The sequence below is a fragment of the Vipera berus genome (assembly GCF_964194415.1).
Source record: "Vipera berus genome assembly, chromosome: 3".
Lineage (NCBI taxonomy): Eukaryota > Metazoa > Chordata > Lepidosauria > Squamata > Viperidae > Vipera > Vipera berus.
In genome coordinates this window covers 70842909-70870464 of record NC_138204.1, presented here as the reverse complement: position 1 = coordinate 70870464, position 27556 = coordinate 70842909, and the positions used below count along the sequence as shown (strand labels likewise).

Below are 27556 nucleotides of genomic sequence, written 5' to 3'. Positions count from 1 at the left end.
ATATGAGCCAGCAGCCGCCGCCAAAAAAGCTAATACAATCCTGGGCTGTATAAACAGAGGCATTGAATCAAGATCATGCAAATATTAGAACTGCTTTATAAAACCCTAGTAAGACCACACCTGGAATACTGCAACCAATTTTGGTCACCATACTACAAAAAAGATTTCGAGACTTTGGAAAAAGCTCAGAGAAGAGCAACTAAAATGATCAAAGGCCTGGAGACTAAAATATATAAAGAATGGCTACAGGAATTGGGTTTGGGTAGTCTAAAGAAAAGAAGGAACAGGGGTGTCATGATAGCAGCATTCCAGTATTTGAGGGGCTGTCACAAATATTCTCAAAGCACCAGAGGGCAGGACAAGAAACAATGGTTGGAAACTGACCAAAGAGAGAAGCAACCTGGAATTAAGGAGAAACTTCCTAACAGTGAGGAAGATTAACCAGTGGAACAGCTTGCCTTCAGAAATTGCGGGTGCTCCATCACTGGAGGTTTTTAAGAAGAAACTAGACAGTCACTTGTCTGAAATGATATGCTCTCCTGATTGAGCAGAGGGCTGGACTAGAAGACCTCCAATGTCTCTTCCAGCTCTATTCTATTCTATTGGTCCTTAGTGCTCTCTGAGCTTGGTTGTTTTTTTGCAGATGTTTCGTACCAAACAAGGTAACATCACCAGTGCTAGAAGGCAGTGAGGTATGTTCTCTTTTTATGTACCATAAACGTTGCATATTATAATACTTTAGTATATCAGAAGAAGGCAAACCCTTCTAGCACTGATGAAGTTACCTGGTTTGGTAATGAGACATCTGCAAGAAAACAACCAAGCTCAGAGAGCACCAAGGACCCCACAGTTCAACTCTGAGTTACAAATATTATCTTTTATTGTCCCAAGTGTTGCTGCTGTCTTCTGGCTTGTAATAAGTTACTGTTTTTCCAGTCTGTTCCCAGCCTATATAATCTATTAGCAGTGGTTGGTTATACTACTGCTACTATTGGAAGAATGGGACACTGTGGGATTGGAGTGTTAAGAGGAAAGCAGCAGTTTAATGCACAGACAGAAGAAATTGTTGTTTGCAGATGCCTGGAAAGTGATTGCTGTTTTTCCCCAAAAAACATTGTCCTGGAGACACTTTAATTTATTCATTTGTCAAATTGATATCCTTTTTTCCCCTTCAGGAACTTGGTTTTTTCTAAACAATAACAACCCTCTGAAGAAGAGGAGATAAGAGACAGTGAAAGGCTCAAAGGAAGCTTCCAGAGGTGACGGTGGCATTCTAATCCAGGTTTCCTGTGCGCAGAGCAGTTAGTATTTATCTGGATCAGATGTACAATGCCTGTGCTATATTTAATACTGCAGACAGATAATGCAAAGGTATATGTGCATAGGCTTGCATTAATAAGTTTAATACATGAGACTAAAGTTGTTGAAATAACTTTGCCTAATGTTGGTTGATGTGTTTGTGTGGTATGTGCAGGGCTTTTTTTCTCATAGAACGCTCAGAACGCAGTTCCGGCAGCTTTTTTGGATGGAACCTTGTAGGGTAGGCAAGGCAGGTTGTATGACATGTGTGAGTTCTGGCACCTTTTTCTTTTACAAAAAAAGCACTGGGTATGTGTGGTTGCATTCTGTGTGTGTGCTTTTGTTTTGTTAATGTTCTGTTTCAGAGCGCATTTAAAACAGCAAAGTTTCTGTCTTGTGCTGATTTAATGGGACTTAGGATGTGTTTATTGTGTGCAGGTTTTTGAAGCTAGTCGAGTTTCAAGACTATTCATTCTATGTTACTTTGGCATGGATGATAAATAATTCTGCTCTTTTTCCCCCCTGTGCTGTGCTAACATATGTTTTTCAACTTTTGCTGACTCACTTCTAAGTTAGTGGATTTGCTTCTTTTCTTGTTCACTATCTGGCCATATCTATAATTTCTATTTATTAATGTAGCTAATATAGTTACAGTTACTATTTATTAATACCAACACATTGTATTATTAACACTAAAAGTGTTAATACTAATACTATTAAATATTAGTACTATTTAAAATTTTCTATTTATTAATACAAATGATTATTAAAGGTAATTTTGCATTGGGGCACTGAGTGCAAAATTACTTTTAATAATTCTTTGAAAAGAGAAAAAAAGCCACAACACAGTATAATTTAATTGACTTGGCTATTTCTGTTTGTTCTTTTCAGGGAGAGATTGCTTGCTCCTGTTAAGCTGTTAAAACTTCTAGTTAAATTGTAACTGAAAATATATTTGTTAAATAAATTACTTTTTGTTGTTTGTGTGCCTATATACTTGCCTATATACTGTGTTCGGGATTAATTTAACAAACTGAAACATTCCCTCTGTTGAAAAAGTGAGAGCGTTTTCCTGATTACTGATTTAATCAATTTTATCTTTTAATGGATTTTTAAGATGTTTTGAAACAGTTTTTTAAAAATCAACTAATTGACATTATTATTTTGCAGTTTGGGCATTGTGTACTAGTGAACACAAACTGTTCCTTATCTATTCTGGCATTCTGGAGCGAAAAACAAGGTAGTCTATTGGTTTCAATGGTTGGAATATGGGTCTGTATTGTACTGAATTCAACAGAAGATCAAAACATCTTATGCTGATCCTTAGTCTAAAGGTGTGACTCCTATTTATTTGGGACAACAGAGTCAAGATTGATAATGGATTAATTATTAGAATTATAAGATGTGTTATTATTTAGTTATGTTTAAGGGAGTTAAAGTGTGATAGGATTTAGAGTTTAATTATAGTTATTTAGCATATTTTAGTTTAAGTTTGTTAAAGGCAATACCCTGTATTCAGCTCTGGGAAGTCGGGGGGGACGGGGAGGGAGGGGAATTGGGGCTATGTTTTAAATGTACTGGATAATGTATGTTATGTTTATGTTTAAAATGTATTGTAAAACTTTAAAACTCTTTAAATAAAAAAATAAATAAAAAAGATTGATAATGGATTAGTGTCCACAAAGGTGGTGCAAAAGAAGAGTTTTTTCCTTGCATCCAAAAACAAATATTTGCAATTAATTTTCAATTCACCCTATATAAAAGAATTTTGAGAATAATATTTCTGACTTTTTTTTACTTCTCTTTTCCAGAAATTCTCGTGTCCTTTGATAATTATAGAACAGGGATCTACAAATGTGGCCCTTTTATGACTTGTGGACTTCAACTCCCAGAATTCCTCAGCCAGGCACGCTGGCTCAGGAATTCTGGGAGTTGAAGTCCACAAGTCATAAAAGGGCCAAACTTGAAGACCCCTGTTATAGAATATAATGCAACCTGAACAAATCCTCTCATATACAGTATAAAGAATGAATAGAAAGTATGGGGGGGGGTTTGCCTTTTTTCTTTCATCTAACTTCCCCAAACTCAAATAATGTAATTATTTTGGTTGGAACATATACTGTATGTTAGAAACTTTGTAGCTCTTGATCACTTAGATCCAGTTTCTAAATAGATGTGCAGCTACTATATATGCCCGCAGGTAAGTTGAGAATTTTAGATGCCAAAATACACCCCAGAAATAAAAAAGCTAGGATTATTTGGTGCCTCCTGCCTGACAAATATGCGATACATTATTAAACCCATTGTTATCATGTGATTGACTTTCTTGAGTTTTTCTTTTGCAAATTTACCACAAACAGTTGGTATAAAGAATTTCAGGGCAGTGGAAAACAGCATTAAAACAGTTGAATAATGGCTCATAATTTTGCTTCAAAATTAAATTTAACAAATGCTTATATATCAAATGTTACTTAATTCTTATATGAAAGAACTTTTGAATTTACATGCTTCTATTCTCTACTCATAGATTCATACTATAAATATAACATATGTAATTTATTTAACAGCAAGAGTCTTTGATTATTCAAGTGTTTTTAAAATTAACTTCTATTTTTGAGAATAATAAATTCAAAAAATATTCAAAAGCAATAAACTAGTGCAGATGCTTTATATTATAGCCAGGCCATAATTTTTTTCCAGAACAGACAGAATTGAAATACAAGCTTAAGCACTTATTTGTTAACATTCAAGTACAAAGCTCAGTCTAGAAGTACTTCCAGATTGAAATTCTGATTTTCTTTGGGGGGGGGGGGAATACTACCTATCCCAAAGAAATTTCGGAGTCTACCTAAACAAAAATACCTCTCTTTTGTGTTGATTAAATTTCAATTTGTTAAATACTATTACTGAATTCAAGTCATAAAAAGTACTTAGAATAGCTCATGAGTCATTAACTACACACACAGCTCTTGGCTCAAACAACCCCATTTACACATGCCATATACAGGTAATAGACATTATTCTCAAATTTTTAATCCTGCTTTTGTACAGTGTTGATAGTTCTATTTTCCAAAACTCTTCCGGTGGGTATGTATGTGTTCCTGATTTCAACTCAACAGCTACTTTCTATAAAATTGCTTTGCAGAGGCACTTAGGATATGGTTGTACGTTACTGTTAGGGTAAAACGTGTATGTGCCTCTGGTTCTGGATCTGGTTCTGGTTCTGGTTCTGGTGAGAGCCAGATTTACCAGGGATCAACAACACAGCATCTGAAAGGCATTTTCACTTCATGGAAACCTACTTAAAATCCATTCATGTAAGTTATACATTTCAGGTAAGAAGATGGCAGTCAATATATTTACACCTGTCTTTCTATTAAAACACTCGAAGTGATTTATAGTGGATACTATAAGTTTGTAATATAACAGTCATGATACAGAAGATGAGAAAGAGGGGGAAAATAAAAATGATTCATTTACCAATTATTTTATACTGTTACATAACGGCAATGTGGAATCAGGAAGAACATTGCGGAGAGAAAAAGCTAATGGGGGATTTTGCTAGCAGGTCACTGATTTTAGAGAGAACAAGGCACAAAGTATGATTAGTGGGAGTGGCACCCTAGCTTCACTGGATCTGACATATGGATTTGCAAGCAGCTTGGTTTCCATTTAGTATCTATGTGATATGTCTGTCTCCTTAGAGACAGGCTAGAACCTAATTATTTCTCTAAAACATCTATGGATCCTGTCTTATTTCCAGACTTATGACAATTGTGGATACATGTATTCAGAACACAATAGAGTGTTTCAAGCTTCCTTGCTCTTGTAAAAGACAAAACATCTTTATCAGTTACTATTTAATTAATGGGAGTCTTGTTAGAAATCTAGGAAAAGTATATGCAGAGTCAGATCATTGGTTAAATCAAGCATAGTACTGACCACAATGTATAGATTCTACAGAAAAATGTGTGTAATTCCCAAAGATTTTGGAGCCAAAAATAGCTAAATGTCTATTAACCCTAAATTCACTCAGGCACTGAATCTGAGACTACTGGAACAGAAATAAGAGCTAAAACATTAAGCTACCGTTCTTCCTTAAATTATTCTGTAACCTTTAACTAAGGTCCGTATAGTCAAAGCTATGGTTTTCCCCGAGTAATATATGGCTGAGTGCCATAGAATTGATGTTTTCAAATTGTGGTGTTGGAGAAGACTGTTGAGAGTCTCTTGGACTACAAGGAGGTCAAATCAGTCAATCCTAAAGGAAATTAACCCTGACTGTCCTTTGGAAGGACAGATGCTGAAGCCGAAGCTCAAATACTCTGGCTACCAAATGAGAAGAGAGGGCTCATTGGAAAAGCCCCTGATGTTGAGAAAGATTGAAGACTGAAGGAGAAGAGCAGAGGTCTCCAACCTTTCCGGACTTGAGGACCGGAGGGAAGGAGAGCAGCTTCACGGGGCCATGCACACTGGTGCCGCACTAGCAGCCCCATTGGCACATGTGGCATGTGCTGGTGCCATGCACATGCACGAATGGCCATGCACTCCCATGGCGACTAGCAGCCTGTATGCGCATGTGCAAATGGGCAACACAAACCACCTGGGCTAGCAGCGCATGTGCAAATGGGCTGCAGACATCTGTTGTGACTCAGGGCCAGCCTGTGGGTCCGGCAGCCGGCTCAGATGTCTCGGATGACTCAGATGAGGGGGAGGAGGAGTGTGTGGAAGACGAACTGGCTGATGATGGCTTGGAGGCTTCGCAGAGCCCCCAGCCGGGGCCCTCTTCTCAGCTGCGTGAGCCCGATAGTGCGGAGGATGATGACCCACAGCTGGCCCTGTTCAAGGACGCCCGACGCAGGAGGCAGTCGAGCAGGAACAAACAGAGAAAGGCTGTGGGACTCCTCGGGAGGAGGCACAGGGAGGCCACGCCCTGAACTCTAAATAAAAGGAGTGTTTGGGGAAGGGCTGGTTGCTGAAAGCAACCCTTCCATTTGAGGATTAAAGTTCCAGTGTTTTTGTTTCTTGTTCTGTTATTTGAGTAATAAATCTTGGCAGACGCTTTCCAGCCTTAGACGCTCTCCAGTCTCTACTGTTTGAACAGGGGTTTGCCTTATTGCAAGGCCGGTAGAAGGCTGGTTCAGAACAACACCCGCCTCATGCTAGCATCCCTGTTCACGCCCATGTGCATGTGCAAATGGGGCCACAGGTGCTACTACAAGTGGGGGGAATGCACGGCCACAGGTGCACGCACCAGCCAGCCATTTCCACAGCCCGCTGGCCAAGAGCTTGCAGCCCGATCCCCGGCCGCAGACCATAGGTTGGGGACCCCTGGAGAAGAGGATGAGATGGTTGGATAGTGCCATTGATGCAATGAACATAAATTTGGGCAAATTCTGGGAGATAGTGGAGGACAGGGGGGCTGGCATGGTATAGTCCTTGGGGTTGAAAAGAGTCGGACATGACTTAGCGATTGAACATTAACAAATCTTCAAACTACTTCTGAAATGGGCAGAATGGGAACCTCCAAATGTTGAAGTCTGATTCTCATCAATTCTATGACAATCATCAATTACAGTATGACTCTACACATGTATTGCTTGTATTGCTCACTTTGATCCAGGCAGTGCATCGTACACAAGACAATGTCATTTATAAGCTGTAATTTACTGTATATAATGTGCTGCTGCCTCCTTATAATGAACAGCAGAGAGTGCTTTGGAGCACAGCAACACTGGCTGCCAATAAGCATGTATACTTTTTCAACTTGGGAGCAATATACTGCAGAAAGAATTTATTTATATTGAAATTGGGCTATAAAGATTTTTAGAAAAGCTCTTTCTTTGGTTAGCATTCAATCTTTTGTATTAATTTAATGAATCCCAATATATTTTTTTTAGAATGTGTTTTATATTTTTAATTATATCATTCAATTTGAAATGTCAGTTGCTGATTTATTGTTTGTTGTATTTCAAACGAACTAATTTAAGCATCAGAAAACAATCTGAAAATAATTCCCATGCTGCATCTGAAATCACACATTTTATATATTTAGTGCTTATTTAATTAGTATAATGGAATATGACTCATTTATTAGAGATTTATCTACCATGCTTAATTATAAAATGTTGCTCTCTTTTTTTAATAACTATCTCAAATATTTGTTTCTTTGTTGGGGAGACGCAGTTTGGCATAGTACAGAAACATTGCCACAGGAAATAACAGATGCTGGATGTTTTGTTGATCTACAGTACAATCTGCACCAGTGATTGTGGAGCCAGAGAGGAATCCCGGTTCAAAAAAAGAGGCTGCAATAGTGTAATGCAGGGCTTTTCAAGCTTTTCACCCATTGTACCACTTTTAGGATACGGCAACATCTGAGTACCACCAGTCGCCTAGCAAGGTGTCAAAAACTTGATGACCCCCCGCCAAAAAAGGAAAAAGTGAAGTACAGATAGTCCTCGACTTACAACGGTTCACTTAGTGACTGTTCGAAGTTACAATGGCACTGAAAAAAGTGCCCCCCAAGCCACAGCCGAGCAAGATGCCTGCCTGCCCGGCGGCGCTCTTCCTCCTATCCAAGGTTTTAATTGTTGTGAGCATTTCTGTTGAGGATTGGCAGCGGGGGTGGGGTGGGGGGTGTTTGGTTTTTATCCCCCCTGTGCTGGGTGGTTGCAGCAGGTTTTGGTCACTTCACATGACCCTGGGACACTGTGACTGTCATAAATATGAATCAGTTGTCAAGCATCTGAATGTAAATCACAAGACCCTGGAGATGCTGCAACATTCCAGCTGATCAGCACTTCTTCTGGGCTCAAAAGCGCCAGGATCAGCACCAAGCTCCAGCTGGAGCCTGGCGCTGATCCTGGCGCTTCCGCTGAGCCCTGACAGCTCTGCAGCTCCAGCCATCTCTCGCTCAGTATTGTGCAGTGCTGCCACCGGTTCAGCTCATTCCCTTCCCCCGCTACCACTTTTTTAGGATGGTCGCGTACCACCTGCCAGGTGCCAATGTACCACAGGTGGTACCCGTACCACTGGTTGAAAAGCCCTGGTGTAATGCACTGTTTCTCAATCTTGGCAACTTGAAAATCTGTGAACTACATGCTGGCTGGGGAATTCTGGGAGCTGAAGCCCACACGTCTTAAAGTTGCCAAAGTCGTGAAACTCTGGTGGAAGGGAATGAAAAGACTCCTCATTTGTCAAATTGTTTGGTTCTCTTTCTTGATTATAGATGATTACTCAGCCATTTATTCTACAAAATTAATTGAAAACATAAAATTATCCTGCTCATTCTATCAGAGATTGCACATTCATTCCATTTTGCTGCAGCGCATTCTTGAACTTCTTCTTCTAACTGTCCCCAAATAACTAATCTATTTACTGAAAGTTATGTGTATGTGGTGCTATTGTTTTGAAAATACAATAGGGATCTTAGAAAGAAAATGCTGATGAGCACAGGGAAAAAGGAGGAATATAGTGATACAGTATTTTTTAATGCTAGTATATGCATTGCAAATTCCTATTAAAAAGTTTAGCCCCAGGCCCAATAGTAAAAATATGTTTGATGAGTATCTGAGAATGCCTGCAACCACCACCAGCTTGCATTGTTAAATGTAATGGAAGGTAAATGAGACAGCAATTATGGATACTTGGAAATACAGTACTCTCATTTGCAAAAGGTTGAAACACAAGATCAACCACGCACGTGCATGGACAGGTACACATTTTCATATTAAGATCTGCTGGAACAAGAACACCTGGAACACTGCCTCTGCACCTATCTTGAAGGCTTCAGCCTTGAACATCTGCTAAAAGAAAATGAGGATGTGAGCAATTTAAGGTTAGATAGGGAACAATATGTTTGGAAGCAAGGATATCGGTGCAGATTGACTCAGTGTTTGAATGATTGAGAGAAATGCATGCATTATGCAATCAAAATCCCTGTTTTATAGCTGTTTTCTAGATCAGCACAATCACTCCATTCTGAATGGTTTCCAACCATATAAACTACTGGTCACAGAAGGGATATGACATTTGCAATTGGAATAGCTGTATTATGCCTAGGCCTCTAAAACCCTGAAATGTTTTCCTGAAAGACAGAAACCTGAAAGTAACAAACAACTATCTACAAATTAGCTTGATGTCTTAGGGCAGGTTTAGGCAGCTGCTTCTTAACTAAGGGAAATCCCTTTTTCACACATGCTGTATGCAGCACATAGATGAAAAAGAAATGATTGATTCCTAAAGCCACCAAACTGCATTATTTTTCTTATTAAGTGCATCACAAAGGGCAATTTAGATGTGGCACGTATATGGAATGGCTCAATGTTACGTTTAGTTCCTCTTATGCCACGAGTTGTTTTTCTTCCATGTCAATATATATTATATTAATTCAATTTTTTTAAAAAGAAAGCACAGAGCAATTACAAGACTTGTCACCAAAGTGACATTCCTCTGCAAGAATTAATTGGCTTGATCCTAAAGGTTCATGGCTCCATGGCTTCAATTGGCTCCAACAGAACCTCCGCAGATAGTCAAGGGAAGGTAATTTTGCTAGTTTCCCTTCAGGCTCCCTTCTTCAATGCCACCTAAGAGAAGCTCCAATGCTCTAGAGAGGATTTTATGGAGATGCAAAATAAAATTAAAAAAAAAGACTGAAGACCCACCAGTATCAGATACCATGATCAAAATTCTGGATCATGGTTGAACTCTGGATCTAACCTGTGTACACTTGTCTATAAAATGTGTACACTTGATTATAAAATCCCACAGATACCGTGAATATATAAGTACAAAACGTCATAGATTAGATTAAAACAAGTTAGATTCTTGTTCCAGCTAAAACAAGAAATAGGTTCATGGAATGAAACACTCATTATAAGGTAAGATGTAAATCTCATTAATAGCAAAGCTGGAAAAAAGTCACACATAGTTTAATATGATGAGTGTCATTGGAGAATGCTAAGGTATAAACGGGTCATTCATAATTTTTATAAACTGAACAATGTTAGTTTACCCTAAAAAATCATTTTTACTTTCTAAAAATGCTAATGTACAATTCAAGCAATTAATTAGTATAATATAATATTTTATTAATTATTTGGTAGATTTTCAGTATGATGGCAAATTCTACAAGTAGAAGTACAAACATATTTATGTATATATAATGTAATGACTATAAAATGCAAACTTGCTTGCAAAGCATATCAGAAGCCTTGGTTGACAGAGTCAAGTTCCTTGATGATTAGTAACTGAGGTTGTTTTTTTTTAATATTTACTGTATAAATATCCTCTTTTTACCTTTATATGAAAATAATTAAAACAATCGAATGGATATTGTAGCAATAACTCAATTTAAAAATGATTTTGATTGAGCCCACCATTTCCACTAAGTAGCCATAGCATTAACTATACTGAAAAGTAGAGTTGGTTTCTTTATTTGGAAGAAGCCAATGGGCTTCTATTAAAATATAAGAAGAAGGATGTTGAAAGGCCCAAGCCAATATGCTATGCACTACTTACCTTCAAAAGTCAAATAAAACTTTCCTCTGTCAAACCAGACGAGAGAAGGCTGTTCATTCTCTGTATGGCCGGGAGTTGAAGCGGAATGGGAAAGGTTAAGGAGAGGAGAGAGAAGGACATAAGTGTGAGTCAGAAAGGCAGGTTATTAATCTCACTACAGGGAAAGAGGAGGTGCTGAAAGCTGTTAATGTGCAAGGAAAATTGGGGAGGATTTTAATCGACTATGGTCTTGTTTTGTTTTGGGAAGAAACAAAATAAGCAAGTATGGAATCCTACCAGATGGGGATAACTGTGAACTTCTGAAAATGTGATTGAGATTTTTTTTCTCTCCCTCTTCTTTAATTTTATTTTATTTCTCTTGGTGGGGTATAATTTCAATGCCTGATACCAGTTTAATATAGTTTAATTCCAGTGGAATTTGCCATTTACGTGTCTTTTCCCTTTGAAAAGATGAAGCTGCAAGTCTATAAAGTTGTTCGAGCGAGAAACATTTAAAAATAAGAGAACCAAATAATGCTACATTTCTGTCTTAGAACAATCATGAATCAAGGGGAGGCCTAAAGTAGTTTCTGGAGCCACATGCACTATTTGTAAAGGTAACATACACTGTAAATCTGATATTATGGATCTTCAAAATTGATGGCCTTCCCAAGGGGACATCAACCTCTGGCTCAGAGTTTATCCAAGTAGCAATGCTTAATTCGGATTAATAAACAGAATTACAGAATTTCTGTAATGCTGGGTAAGTGCAGGGTTTTATTCATCCTTTTACTTTATTAAAATTCCAAACAGGGAAGCTTTTAACATTACTTGTCGGCAATTAACAGTTTCTTTGACTTTCATTATTTAAGAATTCAGGCAACATGACTAACAATTGGAATTTCATGCTAAACTTCTATTACTAAAAGAGCACACCTAGCTCTAAAATTCCTGGAAACAATATATGTATCCATTTAGGCATGGATGTATGCATGGATGTCTTTCTGTCTCAGGTTGTTGGAAGAAAAACATATATAATTAATTTTTTGTCCATAATAGTCCTTAATAGGTTTTGTTATGCCTGTATCAATGTATCAAACATTATGTCACCACTCAGAAACTCATTTTGGAGAAACGAACATTCAGAAGACAGAATTCTTATGTGCAACATGAGTTCCTCTATATCAGCTATGCATTTAATGCATTTGACTCTCATAGTGTCAATTGTCATAGTGAGAGTGGTAGTGAAGAAAACATTTGGATGACAATGGCTTGGATTTTTTTTTTTAAAAAACCCACAACTCTGCTTGTACAATACTTGCAGGTGTTTCACAGTGCCTTGAAAACATGGACAATTTGTCATTATAAGTATCATCTTCCAAAATCCACAAGCAAAAGAAATGCAAAAGAAAAACAATGCAAACACAAATTCTAAATGAAAACCAAGGAGCTCCTTATTAACCAAATCCACAAATATTACAATAAAAAAGATTTACATAGAAATGGTGGACACAGCTCTTTTATTATGAAAATCATGTTCAATATTACCACCAACACAAAAACAAATATAAGAAAGGACAAATGAATGAATGAAATCTATGCCATATTCTTTTGGACAAAGCATAAACGTATGGAATAAATCTCAGAAATTAAGAGAACAATACATGATAAAATAATATGACTGAGAAGCATGAAATCTCCGCTAAACATTATTCTTTATTTCAAATGAATGTGTGGGCAACCACTTCAATTTTTTAGCTGCATAGATTTAAAATCTTGTCCTTCTCATCTACTGCCTCCTATTGCAATTATACCTATTGAAGTGTTATTATTATTTTTTATTGAAAACCTTAATGGATTTCCCTGTTTTCAAGTATATTTCATTCAATCATTCTTGCAATATGAAGATTTTTCCCAATGTACACCCTCCTCTCATCTGTTTTGCTGTAAATGGGGGTAGCTTGCATGTTTGTGATGCAGCTGTGATGAAGACCCAGCAAGAAGGGGCCCTGCTCCAAGGGACAAGTTCCTAGCATGTATTTTGAAATCTGTGTTGTTTGTTCAAATGAAAGGCCCAAACTAATCTTTGTACAACCAAGTTTGGTTCAACTGTAATTGCCACTTCATCCCCACAGTAGAAACTGCCCATCAAGTTTTTGCCTTCAGCTAGAAATTATTATATGTTATACCATTCAGGATATTGAGCACACCTGGTAACATATGCAATTAGTCAAGCCCATTCCATCTCATTCAATACCAGACTACCTTACCAATTTTCACAGCATCAAGAAACTTTTGGAGTAAAGGATGCTTTTAAACAGATATGGTAAGTAAACATCCTGTTTTTAGAAGACTAAATTCCATTTATTTTCTTCCAAAGCCAATATATTCTGAAACATTCCCTGTTTTGTTTTTTTCTTATCTTGCAACAGAAAATTAAGGGAGATTGTTAAAATTAGGATACCTGTGGGAAATACGGTCCTTCCCTCCGTCCCTGCTCAGGGAGAGCATGGGGAGAACACAGAATTTGAAATTTTAATAATTGTTTTCTTCATTTAGAACAATGAAACAAATTTTTGAGCATGGCCACAGACATCCAACAATATCAAAAGGACAAAACAGCTTGCTTTAATACAAGAAAAATGTATATTCTTGCATTCAATAATACATTAAAAATAGTCTAAAAAGTGGTTTGCCAAGAATGTGACCATTCCTATGGCTCTCTCTAGCACAGAAATACAGATTCAACAAATTTCAAATATAGAAATTAAGAAATTAAATTGCATTGTACTATATATACCTAGTTTATGTTATTTTAATATTATAAACATAAATAATGCTTAGCCATTTATTTGTAACACATAAGTAATCATTAAATATAACAATGATAAAATAAGAGCCAATATGATTTCTTAAGCCATTTTTCTTGCATAATTTATAAAATCATTTTGTACTACAACCTATCTATATCCCATTATATATTCAACAAAATCTCTAAGAACATCATTCTACTGTAAATACAACTGGTATTTGGAAACTTTAATATCTGTAGAAGATTTCATTAAAGATATCAGCAGCTCCCCTAAATAATAGTAATTATTCTAAGGTAAATTTATATGGTACTTTTGTTTTATCTTTATAGTTTTTACAAATCAGCCTGCAAGAGTGATTTGCAACTGCAATTTCTGAAATACCTTCGCAGTCTGAAGATTTTACACATGCTCCTTAAGTACTGTATTGAATAAATTCAGTTTCCTACAAAATGCACTAATATATGGAACACTCAGCTTCACATACAATACAAACATTTGAGTCACTCATGACACAGCCTACTAAAAGACCGCAGTTTATAACATTATAGCATTAAGTGAGTTGCTATTCATTTCACTGATTGATAAAATGTTCATGCTGCTATTGTCCAAAAGCAAATTAAAAACAAAGATAAATAATGTATTTGGAAAGAAGTCGGAAAAATGCCTCAGATCTTCTTCCCAATGTCACATTACGCATAATAGACAATGAAATTGAATTTAGATTTTTCAGAAAGGCAACAAAGATTTTGAAGCACTTGATTAAAAGTTTAACAAGTTACTAGTTGAATGCACGCTGTAGCCGAAAGTAAATTCATTTTCTAATAACAAAAACAATTGCAATAAAGTAATGTTTTAGAGTTAAAAGATGGAAAACTTTCTGTAAAGGGGAAATCACATTGTTATATATCCATCGTGTAAAGAAAAATACAATTATTTCTGTTCATTCTCATATTGTCAACTCTGATTTATTTTGAAAGAATATTCAAACTGTTGCCATTCTGACTTCAATCAGAATAATTAGGTAGATGATCAAAATGCCTTTCCATATAGACTAAAAAGAGTTGAGAGAAAATCACATAAGAGGAGCATAACAGATGGTGATAAAGCACAATTTAGATTAATAGTAGAATGAAACCAAGTCTGAAAAATAACAGCAACGGATATAGCCTAGTGATAAATGTGAATTAAACGTCACAAAATTGATGTATAAAAGGGCACGATATTGATGAAATAAGAAACAGATCAAAGAGCAAATCTGAAATCTGCAGAAGAAGGAACTCTATCTGACAAAAGTATTTTTAAATATTTTTATTTTATGCAACTGAAATTGAGGATGGCAGCGGGAATCAGAATATATGATCAAGAAGATGAGAATGAAAACAAAAATGAAAGAAGCAGCAAAGAAAAGGACAGGAAGAACAAGAAAGACTAGAGAAATAATGAAACAGAAGGAAAGGATAGAGAATATGATTCTAATACTGTAATGCAGATTCTTTAGGGAGGAATAATATTTTAGTAAAGTTTTTCACATCTCAAATTCTTAGAAGGTTCATACTCATACATTTTAGCTGCTTTTAAATTTTTATTGTTTTTCATTGTCTGCAATTCATTGAAAACACATTTTGTTCATAACATTATTTTGACAATGTCAACATATAGCTAGTTCCTGCTTATTTCTACTCACAATTGCATTTTCTGTATATTGAATGTATTTAGCATAGATATATTTAATTTAGCAATGATTCGTACAACAATCAAATGGTCAGACTGCTGTTATGTTTTACAGACTCTTGAACAAATATACGTCTGACCCATTCCAGATGTTTTCAACTCTTAAGTACTATACTGCACTCCTTTGCTATTTAAACTACAGTAATCAAGGCAATAAACTTAAAAAAATATCTAGAAGGCACCAACCTATCTATCTTGTAGTCTTTCCCACACAAACAAACTCACTGCTGATGAATTGCTGTTTTACTTAGACTGGGTGTCCTCCACCTGTGGGTCATGATCTTTAAAATTTTGGAGTTTCGCTCTGCAGGCAGCAAATAGTGGCGATCCACATCTTGTCTTTAACTAGGCACTCATATGGCCATAAGAGGAAATGCCTGCCAATTCCCCAATAATATCTCAGGGTTGAAGGACATGATAAAAAGACCAAACTCTAGAAATAGTCTGCCAAGGTATGTGCCACTATGATAACAAGATGTCTTCCTTTTTTTGTTTGTTTGGGGAATGGAGAGGATTTTTATGATGATGTACACTAAGGGGCAAGAAAGATGCTCTTGGATTCTGGCCATCATTTTTATTTATTTATTTGTATTCCACCTTTATTATTTTTTACAAATAAGGTGGTGAACATATCAACACACCTTTGCCTTCCTATATTGACTAGAAAGGTTGTGTTCTGGTATGCAGTCAGTTTTATGCCAATGCTATAGACTTGTAGCAGAAAGGAGCTTATAATAGCAATAGCACTTAGACTTATATACCGCCTCCCAGTGGTTTACAGCACACTCTGAGTGGTTTACAGTGTCAGCATATTTTCCCCTATAATCTGGGTCCTCATTTCACTGACCTCGGAAGGATGGAAGGCTGAGTCAACCTTCAGCCTGGTCAGGATTGAACTCCAGGCTGTGGGCAGAGTTTGCTTGCAATACTGCATTTTAACCACTATGCTACCAATGGTTAGACACAGCTGTTAGAGTTTAAACTTGATTTGGGTGAAAATATTATATAATGGAGTAAAAGCACCTTTAAGGAGTTAAACGGCCTAAGGGTGTGGCTGTAATTATTCCACATAAAAGAGAGTTAGATGTTACACGTAGTTGCTCTTTTATATGTGTTTGATGTTAGTGTTTGAATACCTCTTGTTCTCTTGTTTGCTAACTTGATATTTATTCTCTCAAGAATCAACTGCTTGCTACAGTGTATATTGTTTTTGATATTGGTAAGCAGCTTTTGTATTTTGATACTATGTTTTTATGGACTGACTTTTATGTGCATGATACTGGATTGATACTTGGACTATTTCTTACTGTGTTTCTTTTTGTTGTCTGAGTAAAAATAAGTTATAAAACTCGTGTTAGTACATTACTGTTTGCCTAAAAGTCCCAGTACAACTTCCACTGTGTATTAATAATACTCTGTTAAACAAACCATTTTTTCAACAACATATTATAACAACAGCAGCATTTTTATATTCTGTTTCCTTTGAAATGTAAAATCAACATACTTGGGTGATACAAAGCTACTTTCCCTTTCTTTCTCCCTCGCTCTCTGTTAAATTGCTAAGATATTAAGGGATATACATGACAATTCTATACATATACAGTAGCTTATCAGAAAGCACATAGTTCAATTTAATTTAGCACAAAGCAGTAGTTCAGTCTTTATTTTATTTTATTTTTTTTAATCCCATTTATATCCCGCCCTTCTCCGAAGACTCAGGGAGGCTTACAATCTAAAGCACAATGTGCTTAGCAATAGCCTTCATTCTATGTATATACCTGCTTATTAGGGCTTTTGCCCCCCCCAAGCGACATTTTTACAAAGTCAGCTTATTGCCCCCAACAATCTGGGTCCTCATTTTACCTACCTCGGAAGGATGGAAGGCTGAGTCAACCTTGAGCCTGGTGGGATGCGAACCTGCACTAATTGCAGGCAGCTGGTGTTACTTAAGGAGGCATTAGCCCACTGCTCCACCAAGGCTCTTTTTAAAAGTATGTTGGTTTTAACTAAGAACTTTTTAATATAAAAATCTGAGATCTATTCCTTTCTTGCTCTGATTCCTTCTTGGAAAAAAGGAACAGTTAAAGATGCAACTTTCTGAACCAATGTATGTTAGTTAAGAGTGTGTTCTGTCTGTATAACTTAGGAAAAAAATGAATGTGTACGCTGAATATTAATGTGTTCCCCTTTAGATCCTACCATATACAGTATAATCCTATTTATAATCTATAACACTCCCCCTCCCAACCTTACTTGTGCCAGGGAGCAGTTTTGGAAGAAAAATTATCTTCCCTGGAACAAGAGGAGGGATAGTTTCATGTGCAACCTAGTTCCTGCACATGTGCAGATGAACCTTCGCTTGGTTGCCCACTGCTTGTGTAGTCTGGTTCCTAACAGGCTGCAGACCAGAACTGGCCTGGGGGGATTGGGGACCCCTGATCTATAAGATCCTACTATTATGTATATAAAGATATGTAAAAAAAATGTAGTGGCCTAAAGAGAATCACAGTTGCGATTCTCTGTTATGATTTTCCCTTGTTTTTTTTCCATTTTCCATGCAACATGATGATAATGAAACAAAGAAAACATAACCAAAATAAAAATAATCAGAAACCAAAGGATTTAAGCCATTCTGCTAACAGAAACTATTATTCAAAAGGAAAAAAAGTTGTTACCAATTGTAGGAGTAGTAGCTGCACTCAAGGAATTGGTGGATGAAATAGAAGAGGTGCTTTCAGCACGTGCTAAAGGTGCTATTGGAGGAGGACTAGATGAGTGAATCGGAGGGCTGAAAGGTCTGGACTATAGATAAACACAAAGAACATTAGAAATACAGACAACAATCACTTAATAAACCCACTCAGTACTCAAAAATATTCATAACTCTACATAGTCTTAGATTTGGGGGTAAATTGAAGATTCATCCGTAAATATCAAATAGATGCTTAGTTTGATTTCTCAGCAGCCATTTCCTGACTACAACTGATTGCAAGTGTCATCTTTAATTAATATAATTTTGGCTTTGCCAGCTTCCTCTCTTCATCCAAGAAGAGTGTGATGCCAAAGATAGGGGCCACTTTTGAATTTTGTTTTGTTTTGAAGAAGCAAAATGGAATCTTTCTTTTGTTAAGGGGAAAAAACCATTCATTCATTCTTAAAAATCCCCAAACCAACCCGACAACCATGTATGATCTTATTACTTTTGAAAGGCCAATAGCTGACAAAAGTTACATATTCCAACCTAATCAATAGGTTCTGAATTCAGACTTGCCTTTCAGGAAATGGGAGCATTGCAGTAAGGATTCACCTGATAGGAGATTTGGACTAAATGGTTAGCTGATTTCCCTTTGCTACCCCCCAAACCTCAGCCCCTTCTACCATGCTCTCAGAGAACAGTTTATCAAAGGAGCACAGTGTCCTGACCTATTGGCTTTCAGCAAGTTGTAAATTAACTAGGTGTTTTCACTTAATTTGTAAGGAAAGCTGACAGTTTAATTCAATCTATGTTCAAGTCTAGAGTTCCATCCTAGGAAACTGGTCTCAAAGGGCAAGGCAAGAAATTGAGAATTACAGCAGAGAAGAGTAATACACTTACAGGCTCTTGAGAATAGGTCATAATAACAAACTGTTTCGATTTTAACTATATTTGGACAAAGGTTTAATGCTAGAAGCCTTCAGAAGTCTATCAGTTCTAATTTCAAGGGCACGTACTACTTGAAAGGCATATATTAATTTTAATAAAGCCTCCTCATACCATGGGCTGCAGATATAAACCTTTCTCTCTATCTTCTAGCTTGGTGCCCAAAGCTAATGATGCTCCTGTGGGTTGAGTGGTCTCATTTTTAGTGTCAGTATACAATCTTATAGTATACTAAAATCTGAATTTTTTGAATCAGAACTGCTAATTGGCTAGACTTTTATGTAGTAGCTATCTAGTAATTCTTTCCTATTCCTCCTTCTTGGGTAAGGCTGGAATCATGAAAAACAAGTGAAAATATTTTAACAAAAGCCACATTCTAGCTTCATCTTTCAGTCTATTAAGTACAAGTCTTTTCCAATCCTATATTTTTAATAAATATGAGATTATCTTGTGAAGAAATAGTTGCAAATAGTAGCCATGGTGCTTGATTTGAAATGATAAAGAACTATAATTGAATATCGTTTCTTTGCATGAGGAAAGCTTGATAGTCTTGCTAAAGAAATAATTCTAAAAAAACAACCCTTCATGAAAGCCAACAAAACTAGCCTATAATTTTAAATTTAATTCATTTTAAAAATCTAACATTAAATTACAACACTCTTCTGGATATTTTCCAACAAAAACAAGAATTTAGCTCGAGACCTAACAGACATAATTTTTACATCTTTTATTCATTTTCTTCACTTACTAATTTATTATACTGGTATTCCTCATGCTCAGAATACAGCCAGTCCACATATAATACCTATTCATATCTACAATATTTAGTGTCTCCATAGTAGGCAAGAGACATCCTCAGTGTAGTTAACAATTCTTAAAAAATCTAAAACCTACCACATCAACACCTGGCTTTCCCGGAGGTAACTTCGGACGAGATGGGGGTCTAGGTGGCGGTGGGGGTGGAGTAGGGCTGCTGCAGGACGCCAATGGGGTCGCAGGGCGAGCAGGGGACGATGACCCTGAAAGAAATGTACATTATCAGTCTGGTGTTAAGCTACTTTCATGACAGCTCCCCTCATACCTTTAAATATATATGCTACACTGTGGAGAGTCAATCAAGCTAAACAACTGCAAAACCAGCTTGGGATTTGGGTCAGGGGTTACTGAGTAAACATACGCATTCATATATGTGGACTCAAACTGGATGAAATAGAAAGTTCTAACCACATAGGTAACCATGAAATAGAACAGCTTATTTCTCTGCTTTTGTGCCAGTGCAGTTTTCACACATACATTAACAATATATATGCTTTGGATATATTTGCGTGTGCGTAAACCTTACAAAGTTTAATTCAAAAGGAACACTGGTTGAACTGCACCATTTTAGATTAAGTGTGGCTATGCAGCATTCCAAAATATTGCCTCCTTTCTTTAATATTAACTTGTAATAAATGGACAGTATGTTATTGTTCCAAAAATTTAATCAGGGACGCTGCAATCAATTAATAATGATTAAAAATAGGTACACTGCAAACCTATACATATTTGTTTGGAAATAAATCTGATGATGTTCAATTGAATATACTCCCATGTAAATGGATTTGCAACCTTAGTGAATGGTTAATCACAGTAAAAAAAAGAAGGATAAAAAGCTGGCAAATTAGATAACAATCAAGGATGATTAAAATTGCGAAAATCAAATGTTATTCTGGAGAACAATGCATGTCCAGAATTTAAGAAATTGACACAATTCTTCCTCTTTCAAGGGTAATTTTTCCCAAAGGGTTGAACACGTTTTCTAAATTGCCACTGGCAGTTGTTAAACAAGCTGTTTCATTTAAGTATAATCATTCATTATAAAAGAATAATACTGAAACTGATTTACCTCACATGCCAATGTAAATCCAACTACCATACAAGTTCTTTGGGGGTTTTTTTGTGGGTTTTTTTTGCCAACAGACTAGAATGTCTTTTTTGAAACTTAAGAATATCAGGTATCTTTAAAAATTACCCTAGAACAGGGGTGTCAAACTCAATTTCATTGAGGGCCGCATCAGCATTGCAGTTGCCCTCAGGGGGCCAGGTGGGTATGGCCAGAGTGGGTGTGGCCTACTGGGTGGGTGTGGCTAGAGTGCATATGGCCTAGTGGGTGGGCGTGGCCAGCTCTACATTGTTCGCATCAAGGGTGCCTATGGGGGCCTGGGCAGGAGTGGGACAGATCTGAGGGTCTCTGGCAGAAGGAGGGTCTCTGGACCAGGGCCAAGGCAGTGGGGGCCGTTCCCTCACTGTTTCCAGGATGGCTTCGTGGGCCACATGAAACCACTTCGCGGGCCGGATCTGGCCCCCGGGCCTTGTGTTTGACATGTCTGCCCTAGAAGAACTCCAAAATCATATCTCAAATGACTTCAAAGGACATCTAAGCTATTACCTAAGTTTGGTAACATCGATCGTTTGTTTTAATTGGAAGAATCCGTGCTGTGTCTTCTTTCTACTCTATCAGTATTCTTTCTGGAAACTAGAACAGTTGCAGCATAGAAGGAATTCACAGCATGGACTCCCTGTATGCACGGCCAGTTTACAGCAGTGATTAGTGTGTATTACAGGAAGGAAGTATGCTGCAGTTGCTTTCATGCTGCCAAAGGGAAAATATAAAAATGAGCCATAAAACTTGTAAGCATACATACTTATTATTTTATCCATTCCAATGAATAGTACATTACATTTCTTCTTTCTCCCAAGATACCAAGTATACACATAGGGCTGCACAAAGCATTTGGAAGGGGTGCTTTATAAAACGTGTAGTGTGAATGAAATGCCCCTCCTTAAAGAGTTAAAGCAGCCACATCCTCCAGAAGGCTTGGAGTAAATTGTGGAAGGATTTGCCTGATTGTCTGTGCGTGTGATATGTGTGCATGCAATGCCATTTTGGGGCAGTCGGTACAGAAAAATTGTACCTGCAAGCAAATACACAGGCAGCTAAGAAAACCTTTAGGTGACTTGGATGCTTTGAGGATGAATATTTGGCTTGTATAAGCCAAATATTGCAATACTTTACAAAGATCCCATTTTAAATATTTGGCACAGCCCTATCAAACAGCAAAGATTTATTTCAAGGGAATAAAAAAGGAGGTAAACAGTCAGATTTTTGTGGTGTTTCTAACTGAACCCTTTAGTATCAAGCAAGACATTCTTGTCCGGAGAGTTGATCTATCATGTCAATATTAGTGAAACTTATAAGCACTGACTGATTACATGCTTCATGCAGTCAGTAAAACACTCAGCTGCAAGGGTAGGGTGGATGGATGGAGCTTTAAAATACAGCATCATAAATTATTATGTAATATTTGTTGCATCACTAATTTTCTATTTGCTAAGCATGCTCTGAATAATTTGCTTATGCGAGATAAGGTTTTGGGAAAAGTTGACAATTTAGGTTTTTTTAGTGACCCATATTACTGGAATAGTACATCTTTTGCACTGATACTAATTTTCCTTTCCTTTCCTTTCCTTTCCTTTCCTTTCCTTTCCTTTCCTTTCCTTTCCTTTCCTTTCCTTTCCTTTCCTTTCCTTTCCTGTCCTTTCCTTTCCTTTCCTGTCCTTTCCTTTCCTTTCCTTTCCTGTCCCGTACTGACCTGCCATGTCCTTTTTCCTTTCCTTTCCTTCAATACTGTATCATTAAAAAAATCTGCAAAATGATTGCACAAATATTCATTGTGTATTGCTGTACAGTTCAGTTTTCCCTGTTAGTGATAAATAAAGAAGAAATGTATATTGATAGACCTATGTCTATGGAGATTCTCAGCCATCTAGGTCATGGTTGTTTCTTTGTTTTTCCTTGAAGACATTTCATTTCTCAACCAAAAAACTTTTTCTCCAGTCAGAACTGAAGAAGCCTTTTAGATGAGAAATGAAATGTCTTTCAGGAAAAACAAAGTCCGGTTCCCTTTTGAAAAAGCACCCTTATGATGAATCGGCGCTATGAAACTGGTGGCAGTTTCTAAGAATACATCTATCTTCTGGAAACAGCAAAGAAGCTTTATATTCAAGGGACGATACACAGAATTGAAAACGTTTCTACAGACTCTTCAGGTACCTTAGCAATTTTCTAAAATTTAGTATTTGGTGTAGAACTTACTAGACAGTTCTGACTCAAAATCAGAAGAAGAAATGGACACTTTTAATAGAACTGTCAAATCAGTGTCCATGTAATATGTTAAAGCCGATTTGACTGGTAACAAAAAGACATTATTTTGAAACTATTTTGCATCTAACTCCAATCAATCATTATGATAATTTTGGTGGTAACTGACATTTCAAAAGGCCAGAATGGCTGTTCACACACACACACACACACACATCTTTTTGTTATATTGTATGTTTCCTGGATGTGCTTAGATTTTTTTTCTTTTTGACTTTTTCTGGTTGTTTCCTATGTTTTATTGTAACAAGTAAAGTGAAAAAGGAAAAGAAAGGAAAGGAAAGGAGGAAAGGAAAGGAAAGGAAAAAGTAAAGTAAAACATTCTCTCTCCTTCCATCTAATTATTAAGCAAATGTATTCTTCCTTTTTGAGTTCTTGACATATACTGCAGAATTCAGAATAACTTGATGAAGTTACATTATTTTTATTGGGACTGGTGTCTGAAAATGCACTCCTTTGCTCCACTTGGATTAAAACGTCATGGAAATATTATGTTGTGGTAAGTACACAAGAAGAAACTTCCTCAATAGCCTTCAGTTGTGTCCCTGAAAGTGACAAACAAGCAAAAATACAACAACCCCAAAAGATATTGTAAGAATTGATTTTAGTTACACAGGAAAGGAATTTTGAGATAGGAAAGCATATGTGTCTACAGACCCCTATCTTCCTTAACTCTACATACTGTTATATAAAACTGTAAGAGATGTTAAAAACCTGCTTAACTTCAGTCTCCCAGTTCCAGTCACTCGTGGGAATAATAAGTGAAATAGATAACACAAAAATTATTTTTGCTTTTTATAAAAAAATATGAATCCTAGTTTGCTGTAAACAGATAATGTTGCAATTATATTGCAGATCAAACCCAGGCCTAACTTGTATTTTTCAGGGAGAACATCTTAATCAAAATCAACTATCAAACTTTAGGAAAATAAAACACTTCAAGGAATAAGAGAAGTGTTTTCCCCCAAAATATAATGATTAACTGTGAAAGGTTGATTTCTGATTTTTTTACAAAAATAATTTAAATTAAAAAAGGATTTATTTCACCTAGGGCATTTCAAATTTGCATAACTGTTTTTTTTATTACAATGATAAGCCATACGAAACTGTTTGTACCTAGACCAGCAATTACTCACTTCACCATCCATCTGTAGATAGAATTTACAAGCTTTAAGCTATTCCATTTATCGTATCTGGAATATACAAGGGCATTCCTTGCTTTAAAAGAAAACAATAATTTTAAAGACTAATGATAACAATTATTCTGTTCCCTAAAAATAGTAATTATGAAATTTGCTATTAAGGGAAAAATATAACATTGAACTTGAAGGATAAGTTCTAAGACCTCTAGAATGTTTTTTTTGGGGGGGGGGGGTTGGCCTCAAAATAGGGTTTTGAATATATTCCTTCTTTCTGTTCCCCTCTCTCAGAATTCACTCTTGCTACAAAATGTGAAAATAAAGATAAGTAAGTATCAACAGGGAGAGGTTATCAAAGACAAGAGAGAATTCTTCAGTCTCAACTTAGATGAACATATTGTTGATTTCCTATCTGTAATTAGGTAATAGTTTTCATTTCCTTCCAAAATTGAATTGGGAACGAGAGAAAAAAATACAAAGCATATGTTGCCCAAAGGAAGTTACTTACTGGACATGCTCAAGAAATTATTCTCATATAAGAAAAAAACTACAGTTCTTTTTCAGACTCTGGACAACTGTTTTTAGTTACATAGAGATGGGTTTAGCTTGTTGCTTGTAGAAATAATGGGGTGTATGGTTCACTGCATCCCTCCTTTTTTATTTTCTAAACTACTTAAAGGATACATTAGGAAACATAACAAATTTTAAAAGTATTTACAGGGAAAGCAACCCAAAGTGTTGTTCCCCTGAAGTCTTCATTATTGATCTGAGATTTAAATATTTTTCTTTCCTGTTAAATTCACACCAGAGCTCCTATTAGTCTGAAAACAGCCAAAGATATTTTCTTGTCATCACAAAGGGCAGGAGTTTGCCTTGATGTCATTTGGAGCACACCTTAGAGTCCATGGTACACAACAACAGCTTCAGAAGTAACTCAATGGATTTCCTGCGGACTAAAATAATTTTTCACGCTACCCATCTTTGTTTCTTGGGCTACTACAATCATCTGCTATATCCATATTTGTATTTCCAATGAAATAGCACTATATATAATTTGCTTTTGGGATTACTACATTGGGATTACTATACTAAGATTAAATTATTATCTCTCTTAAATTGAGTTCATCTCCTGATCACTATACGGACATGTCCATTTTTCCCCAATCTCAAATCTAGAGGTTTGTGAAGCAAGAAAGACAAAATTGACTCTTTTTTTCCTCATTAACATTATACCTCTTATTATATCTGTTAGCTGATATCTAAGCTGATTTTCATGAAGGGTTTAGCACTATTCTTACACCTATCTTTAAAAAAGGAGCTTATAATATGAGCTAATTGAGAGGCTCCTTTTGATTGCCAATTAAAATTTGCATTTTCCCAGATCCCCATCCCATGTTAAGGAGAGTTTGGTTTGGGACCATTCTGTCGTGGGACAAAGATCACTATAGGCCCTAAGACAGAAAAAAAATCCTTCCTAGACAGATGTGATCTTTCTTGCTACTGTTTAAGTGCTATCAGACTGTTGGGTGTTTTTTTCCTTCATAACTACTAATCATAGAAGTCCTGAATTATATAGATGAGGAAATTATATTTTCCTGAGGAAAATCGCCAAGCGAAGTAAAATAAAATACTTCATTTCTTGATTAAGAGCTTTGGTAAATTCTAGAGCATCCCTGATCAATAATAATACATTCCCACCTTTACCTGGTGCATAAGACATAAAGCTCTCCCATCAACAATTAGACATTCAGCAATGGTAGGAAAATAAAACATACTATCAAGGATTCACAGTTGAGTTGAGTCACAAGAGCACGGAATTTAAAAAAAAAAAAGGCCACCGGGCACAGTACAATCAAACAAAAGGGGGATGATTGATGCTAAAAGCCAAAAAAACCAACAAAAACCAAAAAAACTAACAGCTAAAAAGGCTTGTTTTTCACACGGCAGCATTCATGGCCACACTGAAGCACACTCAAAGCCGTTTAGACATACCACTGGTGCTTCCTGTGCCACCGCCAGGGCTGGGTCCGGGTGATGACACCACTGTCCTGTAGGTAGGAGGTGGAGGGGGCGGTGCTGTTGCTTTCTGTCCCACCCCAAAATCTTTAGGAGATGCTGCTGGTGCTAAGTTATCATCTTTAACGTGGGTCTGCTCTGAAACTTTCTTCTGAACCTCTTCTAAATTGAGTGGAGATGGAACATTGCGAGAGACTTCAGCCTCCGGAGGCTCTTCTGGGATTTCGGATGCCACAGGGGGGGACACCACTTTTTCCCTTGAAGTCACCTCTGGAGTTACATTTTCCGGGGACTGATCAGAAAAACTGATCCATTTATCCTCTGCGTTATCAGTAACAGACTTGGGGGATAATACTGGGCCAAAAATGCTGTCCAAGTCATTGATTGATGGTAGTTTGTCACTTTTGACCTCTGTTGCTGTCTGGTCATTTCCTGTGGTCAAAGTATTTGATTTCAAACTTTAACATCAACTTGCACAGTTAGGTTGTATTATTGCTCTACGTATGAATGGGGCTTTCAAAAATTCAAGCTACATTCTAGCACAAAGACATTTCAATAACATATTTAAAAGGTGCTTTTGAGAACATAGTTGTGTGCAGGTTTCCATATAAATTTGAAATACGTTCCATGTAAATTACATTCTTCTTTCAAAATCACATATCATACGTTATATGTTGATAGAGAAAATTGCCTAGGCAATACAATTCACACTGTGACTTTATTACTAAATATTAGAAGAGAAATGGCAAAACAATACAAAATTTAAAAAAGGTGATGTATGTGCATGTATGAACATGTATATTGCGTAATGCATTGGGTTATGTGATATGCAATGTGGCATTATTTTAGCAAATAAAAAGGATATAATTCGTAATACATTTCTATTCTTAGGATTGCTGAATCATCATTATTGCCAAAATAAATTTTAGTAAATGTAGCAGAACATTTGACAACAGATGTGTTAAGGGACAGGAAAAGATTCATAATGAAAAATTAATTAATGTTTGCTATATTCAAATCATTGCTGCATTACTAAATTTCAGTGTTTGGGATAAACTGAAATTAAACAAACTGTTTCTACATTCTTTTCCTTCTGTGAAAGAAAACGTTAAAAGTTCAGTATGTGTCTCAAGCTCTGTGATTAGTTGCCATTCAACAAAAGTTAAGCAAATTAATTCCCAATGACAACAAAAGATGCACCCCCAGCCTCCATTTTATC

The 27556-nt window shown here is 36.5% G+C and overlaps 1 protein-coding gene across 1 annotated transcript in view; it reads right to left on the bottom strand.

The window, feature by feature from the left end:
- SGIP1 (SH3GL interacting endocytic adaptor 1) overlaps positions 1-27556 on the bottom strand; it is a gene marked incomplete at both ends in the record, with an annotated part of 128204 nt that overhangs the window by 14580 nt on the left and 86068 nt on the right. The window contains 5 exons of the mRNA XM_081325489.1: positions 10822-10881; positions 12119-12175; positions 18020-18146; positions 19879-20003; positions 26314-26769. Of these exons, the coding sequence (XP_081181615.1) occupies positions 10822-10881; positions 12119-12175; positions 18020-18146; positions 19879-20003; positions 26314-26769 (825 nt within the window). The remainder of the gene's footprint in view (positions 1-10821; positions 10882-12118; positions 12176-18019; positions 18147-19878; positions 20004-26313; positions 26770-27556) is intronic.